This window comes from Leucoraja erinacea, chromosome 28, assembly GCF_028641065.1.
Source record: "Leucoraja erinacea ecotype New England chromosome 28, Leri_hhj_1, whole genome shotgun sequence".
Taxonomy (NCBI): Eukaryota; Metazoa; Chordata; class Chondrichthyes; order Rajiformes; family Rajidae; genus Leucoraja; species Leucoraja erinaceus.
The window spans coordinates 17,811,155-17,828,620 of record NC_073404.1 but is presented as its reverse complement, the minus strand read 5'-3'; the positions used below and the strand labels follow the sequence as shown (position 1 = coordinate 17,828,620).

Below are 17,466 nucleotides of genomic sequence, written 5' to 3'. Positions count from 1 at the left end.
GACTTGGAAAGACAGATTTTAGTTTTTCATTTGGAAGTCACCTTTTCTGCTGCTGGCTCAGTTTGGCATTGCTGTGAAAGGTTGAGAACACATTTACTCATCTACACCACATTGACCCACCTTGGGAAAAAGGACTGAGAGCCTTAAAGGATTTTCATAAAGATGCAGACCTCCATCAAGGCACATTCACTCTGGCTATTTCTGGACCGTAGCAGCTTTTCATTGAGGATCTATGAACATAAGGATGTGTACAACCAATGCCTCCAAGCCCCTTGGTTTCACACAAAACAAAATTTTACTATGTTAAGATCGCTGGCATTCAGCTGTTACTGCAATTTGCCCAACGCATTGACACCTAAACAATATAATTTTGAAATAAATCTCGGCTGACAATCGATTGCAGTACCAGACTTCTGAGGTGCCATCCTTAGAACAAGACATCAAACAAGGCTTGGTCTGCTCTCCCTGACAGAAGTGCTGCTGGTGTATCAATCTGAAGAAAAGCCCTGACCCAAAACATCACCTATTCATGTTCTTCCGAGACATTGCCTGATCCACTGAGTTACTCCAGTACTGTGTCTTCTTTTTTAAACTGGCATCTGCAGTTCCTTGGTTCAACATATTGTTGATGATTACCCGATTGCTATCATGTTGCTATGCAGTACAGGTTGGCTTTATATCGGTGAGTGCACTTCACCATACTACTTCATCAGTTGAAATGCACTTGGGTATGTCTTGAAACAGACAGTGAGCCACTGTGGAAATGTACATTTTTCTATTCTAAGGAAAATTCAAACTCACCAACTGTTTAAAAAGGTAATTGTCAAGTAAAAATAATTAGAAGATCAAGACCCAATTCAATGTTGGTAAATGAGATGACATTTCTGTCAGTAATGTACTTTATATATATATAATTCCCCTTCAAATTTCTTTGAAGAGTCTATACAGTCCTTGCATTATTTTTTATTAACAGTGGGACAGATCAACCTGTAGACCCAGTAGTACGATTATCTTTATTAAATTCCAAGGAACACCATATGTTTGGTATTACAACCATGATTCAATTTAATGGGCCGTCAGCAAGATCATAAGCTGCAGCAGATGGAAGATATTTCAAATTTTATTCAAGAGATCTACTGTAAAAACTATAGAAATATAACTTTTCCTGTCTTTAATCTTTCTATTTTCCAAAGATCTCCTTTACGCTGTGAAATTGGGGTAATTAGTTAATGCGCAGCAGGAGACATCGGCTATTGTATCTAGGTGACTGTCGGGAGTCTAGGCACTGTGGCTAACTTGGGGATTGAGGATACCGGACGTACAACGACCGACTCGTTTAAATATCAAAAATATGGAATATTTGAGTATAATGTGCTTTCTCAAAAAATGCATAAACAACTTAGTTTATCCAAATTCACTAGGGATGCACAAGGTACCAGGATCAGAAGCAATTTACCATCATTACACAAAGAAACTATCATCTTTGGGCTTGCTTGAGATGGGAGCAAAAAATGGGGAACTAAAATCGTTTGTAAGTAACAAGAGGTTAACAGAATACAATTGATGCTAATTATTTTGTAGTTTAAAAAAAAGATTTTATTACATGGAAGTCATTGTTAATTATTAGGCCTCCCTGAGCACAATAGAAAAGTGATAATTTTTTATTAAAATTCATAGTACCTTGTCACAGGTATGAAATAGGCTACAGAAATGGGCACAGAACTAAACAATTTATGCACACTAGACTCCTCAGCCGCACATAACTAAGATTAGATTAACAGTGCATGTTTAAAATTCCACTCTTTCAACCTACCAAGGTCCAAAACCAGTGCACATGCTGTGAAGGTCCATTGTCTTATTCCCCTCCAGGGTGAAAATTATAATGTATATTATAATTCTTCACTATCCAACCCTGCTTTGATCACATGGCACTGCATTGGCTACAAGGTTCTGTTGTTGCCTCCATGTGAACGGCAGTCTATTATTTTTAATGCCTATGGTTGAAAGGAGAATGTTGTACACGAAAATTCCCAGTTCCATAGTTCTTAACATTGCTGTCGCTGTGAAATATAATGCAACAATGCCCAAAAAACTATGAAACCAAACAAGATTAGCCGAACACCTTGCTGGTTATTATTTTGCTTACGTAAACATTGTACTGGAGGTGTTCCTAAGTGCCAGGAAGAGGGCAGGGGTGAAGGGAAAACATGCGAGTCCAGCTCGGCTCGATCTGGCTTTGATCGGAACATCACCTCCTGCTACCAGTGTTGAAATGACAGACATTAAGACTTGAGAAGATGCAGCCTGTGCACCCTCGCCTCACTTCAAGCTGCGGCGGCTGATAATGCAGTACAAAGGATTAAGAAAAATAAAGCACAGCTCGTACTCTAAAAGAGTGCAAAAGATGGAAGCATCTCTAAAAGCAGCACTGAATCAAAAGTTCATTCCAAATTACATTCAGTTATTGCCCAAGACAGTCCTCTGTCACACCCTGTGCAGCAAGCTCTCCAAGGACATTGTTCAGGTAGTTGGGATCTGGGAATCCATGGCCAGAGACATTGGATCCCTTCTCCGTTTTATGATGAATTTCATTCCAAACTACTGTATCCATTTCTCCAGTTGTGCTTGACGTTCCCACAGTAAAAATCAGCCTTCTGTTCCATGCTACTTTCAGAAGCTCCAGAACCTAAAGTAAATGATTCAGATTAATTTACATTCATTCTTTGATGGCTATGCATGCATGCACGGCCACCACTGGAGAATACAACAAATGGAAGGCTTGGAACTGATTGATGTTATTAGTTTATCTCAACTGGCTTCCACAACAGCAAATTAAGAACATTCTGATTTGACTTCAAATGTGGCCTGATATTCTAGGAGTTTCACCAGAATGCCCATTTCTGAAGGTCATGTGAATATCTTACTGGTCTGCATTGCTTTCCGGCTTACTCCCCACCCCTGATCAATGGTGAAATAGCCCACTAATATACTCACCGATGAGACGCTAAAGAGAGTACCCTATTCTGTAGAACATTAATGACCAGATGTCATTGTCTTACTTGAGAGTGACAACAACCACCCAATACACAAAATAATTCACACCATTGGGAATTAGAAAGGTAAATTGGGAAAAAAGGAAAGGTAAATTGTTAAATAAAGGATCAGATATCAGGGTTATGGGGAGAAGGCAGGAGAATGGGGTTGAGACGGAAAGATAGATCAGTCATGATTGAATGGCAGAGAAGACTTGATGGGCTGAATGGCCTAATTCTGCCCCTATAACTTATGAATGTGCAATGGCTTACTTTGCACACATCTCAACACGGACACTAGACTTCTGCACCTGATACTAGAAAAACTCATCTTTCAGGAGGTAAACAAGCAATAACATTTAAATAAAACCAATGCATCCTACAGTTCCATTCCTCCAGAGAATTGCAATTCGAACAACAATGGGCAATATTTAATAATGGCCAACTAGCAGATAACCCGTTCTTTAATTGTTAAAACATATTGATATTACAGTTATATTACCTGTCTACCCTTATCGTTATAAGGCAGGTAGCAATGCCGGGGGAAGCCACGGGCAGTGTACGGTTTACCTGGATTTGGGTGCTCAGGGCCCTGTGAAAAATCAGAGGCATCACATGAATAAACAGAATATTCCAGCTGCCGTTCATTTCTAGGGTATTCCAAAGCTTGTCAGACTGGTTTCTAAATGACAGTTCACCTTCAGTGGATTGCCTTAAGTGCTGATCAGCTTAAAGTCAGGTGTGGGGCAGAATCTGGGGGGGCAGGGAGAATGTCAGAGGAATTAATGGGAATGTCGGGTACATTTTTTTAAATTGTGACATGACTTCATTGTTAGTGCAGACTCAGTGGACTGAAGAGTTGCTTCATTACTGCACGACTACAACTCAAACGTATATCTCCTCAATGTAACCTTGCTTAATAGCATTAGAACTTCTCCCAATGAAGTTCAAAAGTCTCAGCAGCTTTTAACCTCATATCTTGCCCTGGTCCCGATTATGAAAAACAACAATGTCAAAGCTCTACCTCGATCCTGAAGTTGGAAATGGTGCAATTTTTAAGCAAATGGTATCGGTGTCTTCATTTCATCCATTGACAACACGCATGTGTGTGGTAGCAGAGGCAACAGAACACGCAAATATGTTTTCACTGGAATATGTATGTAACAGCATGAACACTTAAATTAAAAATCAGCCTATTATTTCAAACATGGTGTTTGAAATTTGACTTCAATTATTTTCTGGTGATTAATGAACCCAGTGAATTCACTAACTGCGGTGAACTCAAAATGAGCTTGAACATCCGTCACATAACCTATACTTCCAAGAGATTACTCTGATCAATATAGATAACTAATTAGAACAATCCATGTATTGATGGACAAGTAACGTTAATTCTGTATAAAGAGGTGAGGAAGAGAGACGAGGCAGAAACAAGTGAGTTCAGGAGAGAAGAGGTGTGGAGATGGCAACAAAGGTTGGGAGCTGATAAAAGGAGACGGCAAAGGTTTGCAGGTTATGGAATCTGCTAAAGAGTGACAAATGGACCAAAATAATGGAGTGATGCTGGTCAAATTAATTTAATAAATCAACCACATCTTCCTACAGTGTGAAAATTATACAACCAAAACCAGCTATATACACAGCGTATGGAACACATTTTTTTTCCTATAAATAATGAATCGTTTACCACAAACAAAATCTTCTTATAGCTGTACAATTTCAGTGTAAATTGATGAAGTGGTCGAGGCTGGAACAATGAGAACATTTAAGGAACATTTGGACAGGTACACGCATAGGAGAGGTTGGGAGGAATATAGGTAATTGGGATCTAGGTAATTGGAATTAGCTTAGACAGGGAATCTTCATCGCATGTATGGTGGGCCAAAAGGCCTATGTCTGTGCTGTATGATTCTAGGAATGTCTAACAGATGGTTACCTGAATACCGTGAGGGATGTTATACACAATTTGTATCGATCCAGTGTCTGGATATCCCGGCAATGACTGTGGTAATAAATAAATATCCATCCTTCCTTTAGGTTGTGTTCCAGTTTTTTCACCATAGATCATCTTACACGAAGGACATTGTAAACTGCCATCCTGGAAAAAAAATTAAAACATTCAGTTGCCTAGTAAACATCAGTAATTTGGAAATGATTACTATTTGTGGGACAACACAATTTTCCCTATGTTACCAGCCAGCCAATCTCCATATGGTACTCTCAACTAAGCAAGACAAACAATGTATTTTTGCCTGTGCTGACCTGGCAACTTTTAGCTGTGTCAGGGCTGAAAGAACTACTTTTGTCTTGTGATTGTCCTTGGAATTCCTACTAATTTCTCGTCAGTAAAATCAGTGAATGTGGCATTTAGGATATGAAGGACATTTAGGGAAGCAGTTTAAACAAAAAGTCTAGTTACACTGATCGAGGGCAAATGTTTATCATTCGCAAAGCCCCTTATTGAAAAAAAACTCTCCCTTATGGGGAAGGCTGCAAGATCACTTTAAAAAAGACCACTAGATTATAGGATCGAGGAACTGCAAATGCTAGTATACACAAAAGGACTCCGGAGCGCTGTGGCAGCCGCTCCCAACATCGCGGAGCGTCGCGTGGTTTGGTAGCCGCGGAGCTGGGGGCACCGTCCGGCCGCGGGCGGCGCCGGGTCGGAGCTCCGACCCCGGCAACTCTACCCCTGGCTGCGCGCGGCTCCAAGTGCTGGAGCAACTGAAGAGGGTTAGGCAGCATCTCTGGAGAACATCGACAAGTGACATTTCAGGACGGGACCCTTCTTCAGACTGGCAACTAAATAACATTAGATTATAAAGTAGGTCAGTTCTCGGTACCTTGTTCCCATTTTCATACATGGCCATCATACACAGCAAGTGGAAGACATGGCCACACCTTGAGAGCTTTCCAACTGCATTCGACTGAATGGTTCTTGTCCTGGACATTCCATCGTATCCAGACAAGGTACTCAACTTCTCCATGCAAATTATACAGTCCTTAAACACATAAAAGAAGAGCAATATTTAGCTTTAGCAATGCTGAGCAGAATGTCTTGTGCCGATTTGCAGTTTAGAATCTGTGTGTTCGGATGCATTGGGAAATGAGCAGCACTGCACCATTATCTTGAAACACTTTTTTTGCACATTTGTGCTCAGAAATAGCAGTTTCTGCAATTAAACACCAACAATAGATTCCTCGGTACCAGTAATTAAGGCCAGCAAATTAAATGAAGCGATCAGCCTGTAATCTCTTTATTCAAATTAGGACACATCAGGCGACACAGTGGTACAAGCTGGTAGAGCTGCTGGCTCATAGCACCAGAGACCTCAAACCATTTCCTTCAACTAATAGTCTCCAATCACTAAGAGGAACAATGGTTAAGAGCAGGACCCATTCATTTGTCTTTTAAACCTTCTCATCAAGATCAGAACTGAATTTCTACCTTGGTCCCACTACACCTTCTCCACTTATACATTTACTTCCTCGATGTCCAGAAATTTTTTGATCTCTACCTTGAAAACACTCAAAAGATTCACCTTCATGGCATTCAAGGTTATAAAATTCCAAATATTCAGTATTGTTTGAGAGAAAAGACACCACCTCATTTCAGCAAATCCCCACAATAAATTCCTGGCAGCATTAAAACTGGTGAATAATAGAACACGTGAGGTTTTAGAAAAATAAAAGAACAAAAATAGGTTTTCCCATAAAAAGGCACTCAAGATATTGACAGGCAATGAAAGAGAGAAACAGAAAATGTTAAAAGTACGACAATATTATTTTTACATATTTGTGCTGTGCAAGGGGGAATAGGCCAAACTGATACTGAAAAAGGAAATTAAGACTTCCTGCTTAAACACACTTTTTTTTTGCACAAAAAGTTATAGCTACTCCAATACTTTAATTTCACCTCATCCAGATGCTCTTCTATTCTTGTCATGTAATTCTTGACTACATCTTCCGGATCTCTTACGACCTCTGTAACGGAAGAAGAAATGTACAGATGATACAACTACACATAAATCTGAACAAAACCGCGCTTGTATCTAATGACCACTCCAAACTACCCCGATTGTAGGAGACCACCGGGTAAAATTGAAACAGAATAGCCAGCAAAGCTTTTACAAGCACTAAGATAGGCAGTAAGAAGACAAAAAAACAACTTTGAAACATGATAACTGATGGGGATGATTTCAGAATAAATGAACATAGATGACGCTTCACCATCACCACTTTTCTCTTATAATAGAATGAACAACATTGTGGTTTTGTTCAAGACAGACACAAAATGGTGGAGTAATTCAACAGGTCAGGCAGCATCTCGGGAGAAAATGGATCTGTTTTGGGTGACAGATGGAGTCAATCAGCCCACGGTTATTTAGAATTACCGCTCCCACTTTTCTTGAACCATGCTAGGCTATGATGTATGAAATGTCACCATGAATCTCTGTGATTTTTGCCATCTGCACCACCCTTGGATATGAATGGTTTGCCTTTATTCCCTTCCATTACAGAACAAGGCATCAAGGGTTTGCGATAGGTAGCGGGATCATTGCCCGCATTCTAAACCAGGCGACACAGCAAGCGCCAGATTCAATCCTGACTACAGGTGCTTGTCTGTACGGAGTTTGTACGTTCTCCCCATGGGTTTTCTCTAAGATTTTCGGTTTCCTCCCATACTACAAAGTCATGTAGGTTAATTGGCTTAGTATAATTTTATAAATGTAAAATTGTCCCTAGTGCGAGTAGGATAGTTAATGTGCGGGGATCGCTGGGCCGATGAGCCCGTTTCCCCGCTGTATCTAAACTAAAGAGCTCTGGGGAACTGCCACATAGGCGACTAGAGACCTGTGATACATCACCCATGGTCATATTGACGAAAAGGGCAAGAAGCCCTTCCACTCGTGTTGTGTCATTTATCCACCAATTTCCTTTAAGCCGAAGCCAAAGTTATTGAACCCTGTTGAGGAATATTAAAAGTGACGTAAACACTATCAATTTTCTCTGTCGAGTCTGGCTATACAAAATTTCAACTAAGCTTTAGCTAAAATCCTTCTCCTCCTAAACAAAATTGTCCTTTAGCAACGGGTCTACCAGTATTTTACAGATTCCATGACAGATTTACTTATGAAGATGCATGTCAACATCCATCTTATCCACTTCAGTGCACATTCAACCCACCCATAAAAAAATACCTTGCACATCTCCAGATTTGATTCAATTCGCCACGTTTTTGCTCACAACTGTTGATATCTTTTTGTAGCTTGTAATTTTTCCTCCTCACAATAAACCATGGATTGTGCCAATACAGTTTGATATTCACAAACTTCTTAATTGTGGCTCATACATTTGAAAATATATCTTGCAGAGCCCAATCCTAAACAGCTTTTCATTCACTGATGTCCTCAAACGCTGATATGGTTGTTAATTTTGAAATTGTAATCCTCATTAAATCAGCCTTTTGTCCCCAGCAACAAGGATTTCTGGGAACAAAGCTTCTCATTGTTGTGTGCACATAGCTTAACTGGATTAGAGCACAGCAATCAGTGTGGGATACACTTCGTCTCCATATGGACCCACTCCAACTCGCTGGCCTGGATTCCTTTTAATTAAAAACTCCAAGCACAGCTTCTGTTGATGGGATGGTGTAGTCTGGAACGTATGGGGCAGTAACCTGCTGTCTATCAAACTCCAGTGCAGTTTTGGTTGTGACAGAGTTATTCCTTCCCAGAGTACATTATATTGCCGAGTTACACATACAGTGCCATGCATAATGTCTGGGATAAAGACTCATCATTTATTTATTTGCCTCTGTAATGCACAATTTGAGATTTGCAATAAAAATCATCACATGTGGTTAAAGTGCACATTGTCAGATTTAAATAAAGGCCATTTTTATACATTTTGGTTACACCATGTAGAAATTACAGCAGTGTTTATACATAATCCCTCCATTTCAGGGCACCATAATGTTTGGGACACAGCAATGTCATGTAAATGAAAGTAGTCATGTTTAGTATTTTGTTGCATATCCTTTGCATGCAATGACTGCTTGAAGTCTGTGATTCATGGACATCACCAGTTGCTGGATGTCTTCTCTGGTGATGCTCTGCCATGCCTGTATTGCAACCATCTTTAGCTTATGCTTGTCTTGAGGGCTATTTCCCTTCAGTGTTTTTCTTCAGCATATAAAAGGCATCCTCAATTGGGTTCAGGTCGGGTGATTGACTTGGTCACCGAAGAAGACATTTTCTAGCTTTGACAAACTCCTTTGTTGCTTTAGCCGTATGTTTGGGATCATTGTCTTGCTGTAGAATGTACAGCTGGCCAATGAGTTTTGCGGCATTTGTTTGAACTTGAGCAGATAGGATGTATCTAAACCAGTGGTTCCCAACCTTTTTTTTGCCCTGCCCCACCTAATCACCTCTAAAATCCTGATGCCCCCCCCCCCCCCATGTGGTGATATATAATTTTTATCATTTAAAAAGTGAACTCCGTTTCAGCCCCACCAAGCATGTTTCACAATACCTTGGTTGTATGCTTACACAATCTTGGGCAGTTTTTACCAAAAAAAAAATTCTTGCCATCACTCTCTGATATAAGTTAATCTTTAATCTGATGGAAAATCCACAAAATAAAAATTGAAAATTTGGACCCAGACCTCTTCAGTAGTACTTTTTGCCCCCCTTAAAAATATTGAGGGGACTGTACCCCTCTGGGGTATAGCCCACGTTATTTAACCACTGATCTGTTACTTCAGAATTCAAATTGTGCTGCTGGACCATCATCAGAGTCTACAATTAATGAAGATAAGTAGGGAGTTATGATCAGCCATACATTCCCAGGGCATATATTGACCACTGCTTTCACATCAGGTGGTAATGCTTTGGTCTTGGGCAGTCCTTCTCCCCTTGCCTACTTGCCAAAATCCTTTGACTTACTGTAATCTTACTTTCATTTTCCTCACATTCCTCGACATTTTTTCCTGCAACTGTGGTTGCTCTTTTTTGTACTTTTAGTCCCTTAAATTATTGAGTGGACTGTACAACCCCTGCTTTATAGCTCAAGCTTTTTAACCTGAATTGTTCAAGACAAATTTTTTTTAAAATTTTGTGGTCATATGTTGTAATTTCTCTTAGACGTAATGGGGAGTTTGAAATTTCAACACAAACTGATTACAGCTGCTTCCCATCAGCACCTACCATGAGAGTTCTCTGGCAGTCTATTCTCCCATTGCCTACAGGCTTAAAATCTTTTGATGAGGCCTTATTCTAAGTCATTTGATGCATTCCTCGCCAGTGAAATAGCAGCCTGCTAAATCTCTGCTGTATACTGTGCTTCTTAAATGCCAAGTGCTTGAAACTCCCTCTACAAAAGTACAGCTTATTTCTTTGATAAAGCTAACTGAACCTAAATGGAAAGATTCTGTGGTGTTAGAACCTTACAGAGTGTATGTCAACTGCTGCATAGAAAGTCAAACTTTGTAAAACAACACATTGATTACAGCTCCCTCCCTACCTACCACTTGAGAGTTCTCTTAATTTATCTGTTTCTGCCTCATCTGCAACCATGATGAGGCCCTCCATTCTAATATTCAAATGCTAGGAAAGACTCAAGGCCTTTACCCAACGTGGCCAAAACAATGAAACTGCCCCAAGTAGTCAAGTCAGTCTTACGAATCACTCAAGGTGCCAGTCAATCACTATTTTCCCAGAGCAGCTACAGTTGGCCAATAAATACCAGTTTTGACAACACCCAAATCAATACAAAACAAGTCTTTTCTTCTGCAGTAAATAATCCACTTATATTTTCACACAATGGGCCACAAAACATTATTCAGAAAGGAATTAAAATACTAAAAGAAATGTGAACACTTAAGCAAACATGAATGCCAACCTATCGCGGAGAGCTGGTACTTCAGGAGAGGAGAAAACCAAAATGATAAGCCTCAAATTAACAATGCCTCAACTTATTTGTGAAGTAACTGAATCCTACCCTGGACCATTGCCCAAGTCACATAAGAATGTCACGTGATACCCCTGGTAGTATTTATGCTCATTGTCCACCTTAACATCACTAGACAAAGCACTCCCGAAGGCAATCCCTGCAACTCTAAAACACAGCAGAAACTAATATTTGCTGTTTCGGTCAAAGTCTCCAATCCAAACATTCAACAAAGCAATTGCCGTTTCACATGGATACGATCAGGACATCGCACAAATGCATACACCTGCATGTACATCTGCCACAACAACTGAATGTACAAAGCAAATTAAACCCGGTCCATCACTGGGTTTAATTTGACCTTCCCACCATCAAAGGGATCTAGAGCAGGCGCCGTCTCAAAAAGGCAGCCAGCATCATCAAAGACCCACACCACCCTGGTCACCCTCTCAATTCACTCCTGTCATGGGGAAGAAGGTTTAGCAATCTGAAAATTGTGACATCCAGGAACAGTTTCCCCTCAATGACCATCAAAGCTATTGAATATTACTAATGCCAACTAAACTCCAAACTATGAACTGCTTTGTTGCATTAGGGTCTTTGGGACTTGTTTTTTTGCACTATATTGGGCTTTTATTCATTGAATTTTTAAATGTTTTGTTATTATATAATCTACTGAGTAATGCGTTCACAAAATTTGTTGTGCTGTTGCAAGAATTCCATTGTTCTATTCTGTACATATGACAATAGAATACTCTTGATTCACTGAACAAAAGCTCGTACTATTTACCACAGTTGGAACAGTTTCCAGAACCCCAAGACCATTTCCTACTCTTAAAACACCAGAGGTGCAGTTTATTACAGCATCAATAATTGGCTTTCTGTTTTACGCTTATCCAAACTGATGGAAGTTTGTAACACAAGCAATGTTTTATATTGCAAAATGATACACATTATTTGGTTCATTGAAAGCTTCTTTGCGATCATCATTAGAACTTGCCATGCAGAATTTGACACACATTTCTCCTGTACGAGCAGCATGTATTTTTGTTCCATGGAGAGAGAGGTGTTGGCTCATCTCCAATTCTGACAAACCTAGGTCCCATGCTATTGGATTTTCTGTCACACTGCCAAGTCCCTCTCCGGCTGCAAGCTGACTCCCAAACAGGCTGTTCTACTGCACATCTAGCATGCCTCTCTAAAGCTGACAATGCATGCTCATGTTTGAGTTTCATATCAAAACTCATTTGCTAAACCGCCACCAGTGACCAACTTAGTGTACACCACAAGGAAGTTGCTCAGCTGCCAAGTGCAAGCTTTACATTGTTCATATTGTGACATTTCAGGGTCACTGGACCCATGTGTGGAGCTGAAATCACAGCATGTGACAAGGAGATCTTGACAAAGTCTTCAAATGATGATGCGGGCCCAGACAGAACGGCTGGCAGTATTTATGGTAGCATTATATTCAGAATGCTTTGTTTAATACAAAGAATACAAATTGACAAGTGTTTTCCTAAATTAACATTTAACTTGTAAAGCAGCAAATATTTTAAAACCAAATAATAAGTCCAGACAACAGTAAACAATTAAAATCATTTGAAGCAAATATAAAAGCAGCAGCGACAATTCCCTTCATTTGAAGTAAGACAGGCGACACCAGTGTTTATGAGAAGTAATCAGCATTTTTTGGGGGGTTCTGGGATTTCTGCACCCGAGTACTAGTGTGTGATTTCAATTTAATAGGAACTTCATTTAGAGAATGAATTTGCTATGTACATTAGGTCATTAGATTCTTGGTACTGGGTAAGGATCTGAATAGTAACGACCATGTGAATAAACAAAGTCACCAATGTTTGAGAGTTAGTGATTTTTAGTTGCAATGATTCAATGATGGCAATGGCCAGCATATTATCTGGTCAAGCATGGCTAGATCAAGCACATTTCATGTGAGAGGAGATGGTAATTACAATGACAATAATGTGGATAGATTCTGCCATGTTAAAGATGGGTGGCACAAGCATTAGTTGCCCCCCACCCCCCAAAATGCAGTATGGATTTTGCTCTATGCAGATGCAGACCACTTCATTTGGGACATGCAAGTAGAAAGGAACACTTTGGCAAACATCCCCATTTCAGACGTTATGATGGAAAACAAGTTATTCTGTACTGTTAACTGGATATAACGTGAATGATGAATTAGGGAACACTATCTTTATTACATGGACCAAATTGGTTATAACACAATTTTAATCAGGAACTTGAGAAGCACTTTAAAGTTACTTTGAAAATTAACAAGTTGAGAAAAGAAAAAATCGAAAAAGACAGTTCCATGCATTTTGCTCACAGTAATCGGACACCATTGTCTGTTTGGAAGACAGTTCCTATTTTAACCGCAAGTGGCCACCAAAAATGAAATGCAATCACTTGTATTCGATCTTGTGCAATGACACTATTAAACAATGTAACATACAGCCTTTAGTATTGTTAGCTCGCAGTAAAAAATAAATTGATAGCTATTAAAAATATGTTTGTTAATAGAAAAATCTTAGCTATTCAAATAATCCTGTGAGAGATAACTTTGTAATTCCGGTCTGAAATTCTCTAGCCTCAAATCCAATTGATACAATTTTCTATAATGCATTGTTTCTTTGGAACCCAACTATCGAGTTAGAACAGAACTACCTGTAGCTGAGGATAGTTAGGCCTAGAACAATACCCCGAGGAACTTCTGCAGTAATCATTTTTGGGTTCTGATGATTGATCTCCAATTATATTTCTATGTGTGAGATACAACTCTAACCTTGGGATGTTTTCCCCTGATGGCTACCACCTTCAGCTTTACCAGGGAATTTTGGTCAAATGTTACCTTGATGTCAAAGGCAATATATATCGCGTAACTGCTAGAATTCAGCTTATTGACTCATGTTTGGAGCAAGGCTCTGATTAGGTTTGAAACCAAGTTGTCCTTGCAAAACCCAAGTTAGGCATCAGTGAGGATGTTATTGAAGAGTGAATGCCACATGACAGCATTTTCACTAACACTATCCATCACTTTGCTGACGATCAAGACCAGATTGACTGGATGGTACTCAGGCAGATTGGATAAGCCCTGCTTTTTTTCACAGGACATACATGGGCAATATCCCACGTTGATAGATTGATGCCAGCATTGTATCTGTAGAGGAACAATTGGGGTACAGCCACTGCTAATTCTGGAACATGGGTCATCAATACTGATGGATACTCCTCAGCTTTTTGAAAATATGACATTGTGGTTTGCACCTGAAATCTTCAAATATCAGTCACATTCATTAAACTATCTAAAAATTCTCCTTCAACTTTATTCAGGAACAAAACAAATCAAAATATTGTTATTATTGAATAGTGGATATGCAGGCTTTCCTGTCAGATGTTTCTATTTAGATAGCTCATCTAGACCACAGTAACCTTTCCCTGAGAAATAATTTACAGTGAATTTAAAAGTTGTGCTAGCTTTCTCACTTCAAATGAACATCATTCCAGTTATGCAGTTATATCCTCTAAGTACTTGAGAGGAAAGGGTATTCTTTGACCCTTGTGGGGTTTTAAGAAGTTGCCAAACTTTTAAAAACATGTCCAAGAGGTATTTGTTCATTTTAGAGCAGTGGTTCCCAACGTGGGGCGTACGCCCCACAGGGGGGCAATTTGATTTTTAAGGGGGGCAATTGAGCGCGACTGAGGTCTGGGTCCAGTTTTTCGATTTTTATTTTTTAGGATTTTCCATCAGGTAAACATATGTAGTTTATGTTTCAGATGTTATTTTGAGTAAATAATTTTTTTCGGGTAAAAAAGGTCTTTATTGTGTAGTTATTACAACCAAGGTATTGGCTTTTTAAGCTTCTTCAGCTGAAATGGAGTTCACTTTTTAAAGGATAAGAATTATATATCACCACATGGGGGGGGGGGGGATCAGGATGTTAGGGGTGATTAGGTGGGGCATGGCCAAAACAAGGTTGGGAACCACTGTTTTAGAGCCTTTATTAATGTTGTTGAACACAAGTTGTCAAGATTGATTGACTCTGGAGCCTATTATAAAAAGGGATGTAATTTGCAACACTGAGACACAGACGAGTACATTTCACGTTCAAATCTCTGCACCTCTGAAGAGTTGCCTGGATTCAAAAGGAGCTTTGATAACTGACATTGCATTTAGCATGGTGTTTTTACTAAATATGCAATGAGTAAATGTGATAAATGTACACATTTGAGACCAAATACATACCGTACAGGATTTCTTGGAAATACATTTTCCCAAAAAGGACTCATTTTAAATATTCAATATAATAATTTTACAAAGTGAAAAAAGTTAAATAGTTATTTACTCAGGGGAGTGGTAAAATGCTGTCAACAAAATAATACACTGAATTCTATGCAAGTGAAAAGTAGCTTTTAATTTCAACTGTGGATGGAATTTGGAGTAAATGGTAATAGGCTAATGAGAATACTTACATGAGATGAAATGAAATATAATTGAACCAAAAGTAGACATTTTGAATTCCAAACTTAATGTGGCTACATGCAAACATTTGAGGCAAAGGTAAGTTTTGGTACCTTAGGTGGAATGTAGAACCTGCAAATGCAAATTGCTACCAATGCAGCTATTTGACATTGCACCTTTCATCGTTTCAATTCTACATTATAGTGTCATGGCAGGATTTATGATTATGTCAAAATAATCACAAAATCTAATGCACCATAACAACTGGGTTGATGCCAGCAATCTCTTTGGTCCCAAAATTGCACCAGTCAATGCTGTTATTGCAAGTTAGAATTAATTCAAGTGGAGGTTCGAAGCAAATTCGAAGAATAAGGAGAAATAAAATCATGCCATATCAAGCTTAAAACTTGTCTCCAATGGGCAACAGAAACTGAAAGTAAATAGGAAATCTTTTTTTAACTACCTTTTCTGGACATTTTCTTCGATCTCTTAAATGACTTATCTCGGGCAGTGCTGAGCTTTTTATCCCTTTTCCTTGAGTCAGCATTGTCTACGTGTTTAGTTGCGCGGGTGAAGCACACAGGCAGTCCAGCAGCACACATCAGAATTGCGGTCATGCCTAAAGGTTCAGTGGTCATCAGCATGCACAGGGGAATGGTGTAACAAAAACAAAATAGAGCACACAAAAGTAAATTAAAAAAGGAACCAGAGGAAATAAAAGAAAGTCAACAGAACTGAAAATCAAAATCACCAAGTGACAAAAATTAATTCATGACACAAAAAGTGGAAGTAAAATTAGTCTGACATTATAGGCCCCTTCACCTCACCAGTGATTTGAAAGAGACTAAGTGAACAAAACCCACAGGATAAGTAGACAGGCCAGTGTGGATACCGGGGCAACAGCAGCAGAAACAATGGAATGCTAATTTAGCAGGGAAATCCTAGTTCAGATAAACGTTTTAATGCCACACAGATGTGGTTCTAAATGAAGTATCCATTTAGAATATGCAATAAAGTATGAAAGCATCAACGTCTAAGCAGGTCCAATATTCAGATTTTTCACAAAGCACGGTGCCTTGCACCCCTTCTATGCAGCATTCACGTTCTGAAAAATCAATGTCTTCATCCTTTGTATTCAGCGTGGGAGCTCCATGTAGGACTGTTCCCACACCCTTGCTCAATTAAATATGCAATTGAAAATTAGAGAATTGGTCCTTATTATGCAGTTGTGTGGAGTATTTGGAAGAATTGCCTCTAATTTTAAATTAGATTTTTCACTCCTGCAGAAAATCTCTACAAAGATTGAAATTTTTCCGAGTATTAATGTGTGAAGATGATTATCCTTACATTATGTGTTTCCTGCTACTGTGATGTCATACAGAGATAATTGAATGTGTCACCTATTGAGGTCAGGATAATTAATGGTCAGTAATCAACAGAGCATAGAAGAATGAACAGAATTTCCCCAAGCTCCACAACTAATTTTGACAAGGTTTTGGAGATGAAATTCACATTTGGTTAATGTCATTCTGTTTTTACATCATACATTATTTTCAAAATAAATGCTTAAACTTAGAAATTCGATTACCAAAATCTGAAGGGGTCCACCACCGCTTATGCCCCCTTTAAAGTAGCAAACATCAAAAGATAATAGATATCTAGTAACACAGGGGTTGACCAAAAGGTTGATCAGAGGTCGAGGTAAAAAGGTAAGTGGAGGAGGCAGTTGCAACGAGGAAATTTCAGATCTTAGGGCCCTGACACCAATGATTAAAATCACAGAGAACATCACAAAAAGAGCAAGAGAGCCTAAAGATTAGGCTCAATAGGTGGGGGAGGGGGAGAAACGGCACAGTGCAGCAGAGACCCGGGTTCGATCCTGACTACAGGTGCCGTCTGTGCGGAGTTTGCACATTCTTCCTGTGACTGCCAGGGTTTCCTCTGGGTGCTCTGCTTTCCTCACACATCCCAAAGACATGTGGGTTTCCCGGTTAATTGGCCTCT

General features: G+C 39.3%; 1 protein-coding gene across 2 annotated transcripts in view; it reads right to left on the bottom strand.

Annotated features, from left to right (window-relative positions):
- Window positions 1-1,570: 1,570 nt before the first annotated feature.
- Window positions 1,571-17,466, bottom strand: part of dtx2 (deltex 2, E3 ubiquitin ligase) — a 44,367-nt gene continuing 28,471 nt past the window's right edge. Inside the window, exons 4-9 of one of the 2 annotated variants that reach the window (XM_055657914.1) lie at window positions 15,926-16,081; window positions 6,949-7,016; window positions 5,876-6,034; window positions 4,969-5,130; window positions 3,535-3,624; window positions 1,571-2,686 (exon numbers count right to left, since the gene is read on the bottom strand). In XM_055657914.1, the coding sequence (XP_055513889.1) occupies window positions 2,462-2,686; window positions 3,535-3,624; window positions 4,969-5,130; window positions 5,876-6,034; window positions 6,949-7,016; window positions 15,926-16,081 (860 nt within the window). In that variant the 3' untranslated portion in view covers window positions 1,571-2,461. The remainder of the gene's footprint in view (window positions 2,687-3,534; window positions 3,625-4,968; window positions 5,131-5,875; window positions 6,035-6,948; window positions 7,017-15,925; window positions 16,082-17,466) is intronic. The other variant, XM_055657915.1, reaches the window with a different exon arrangement.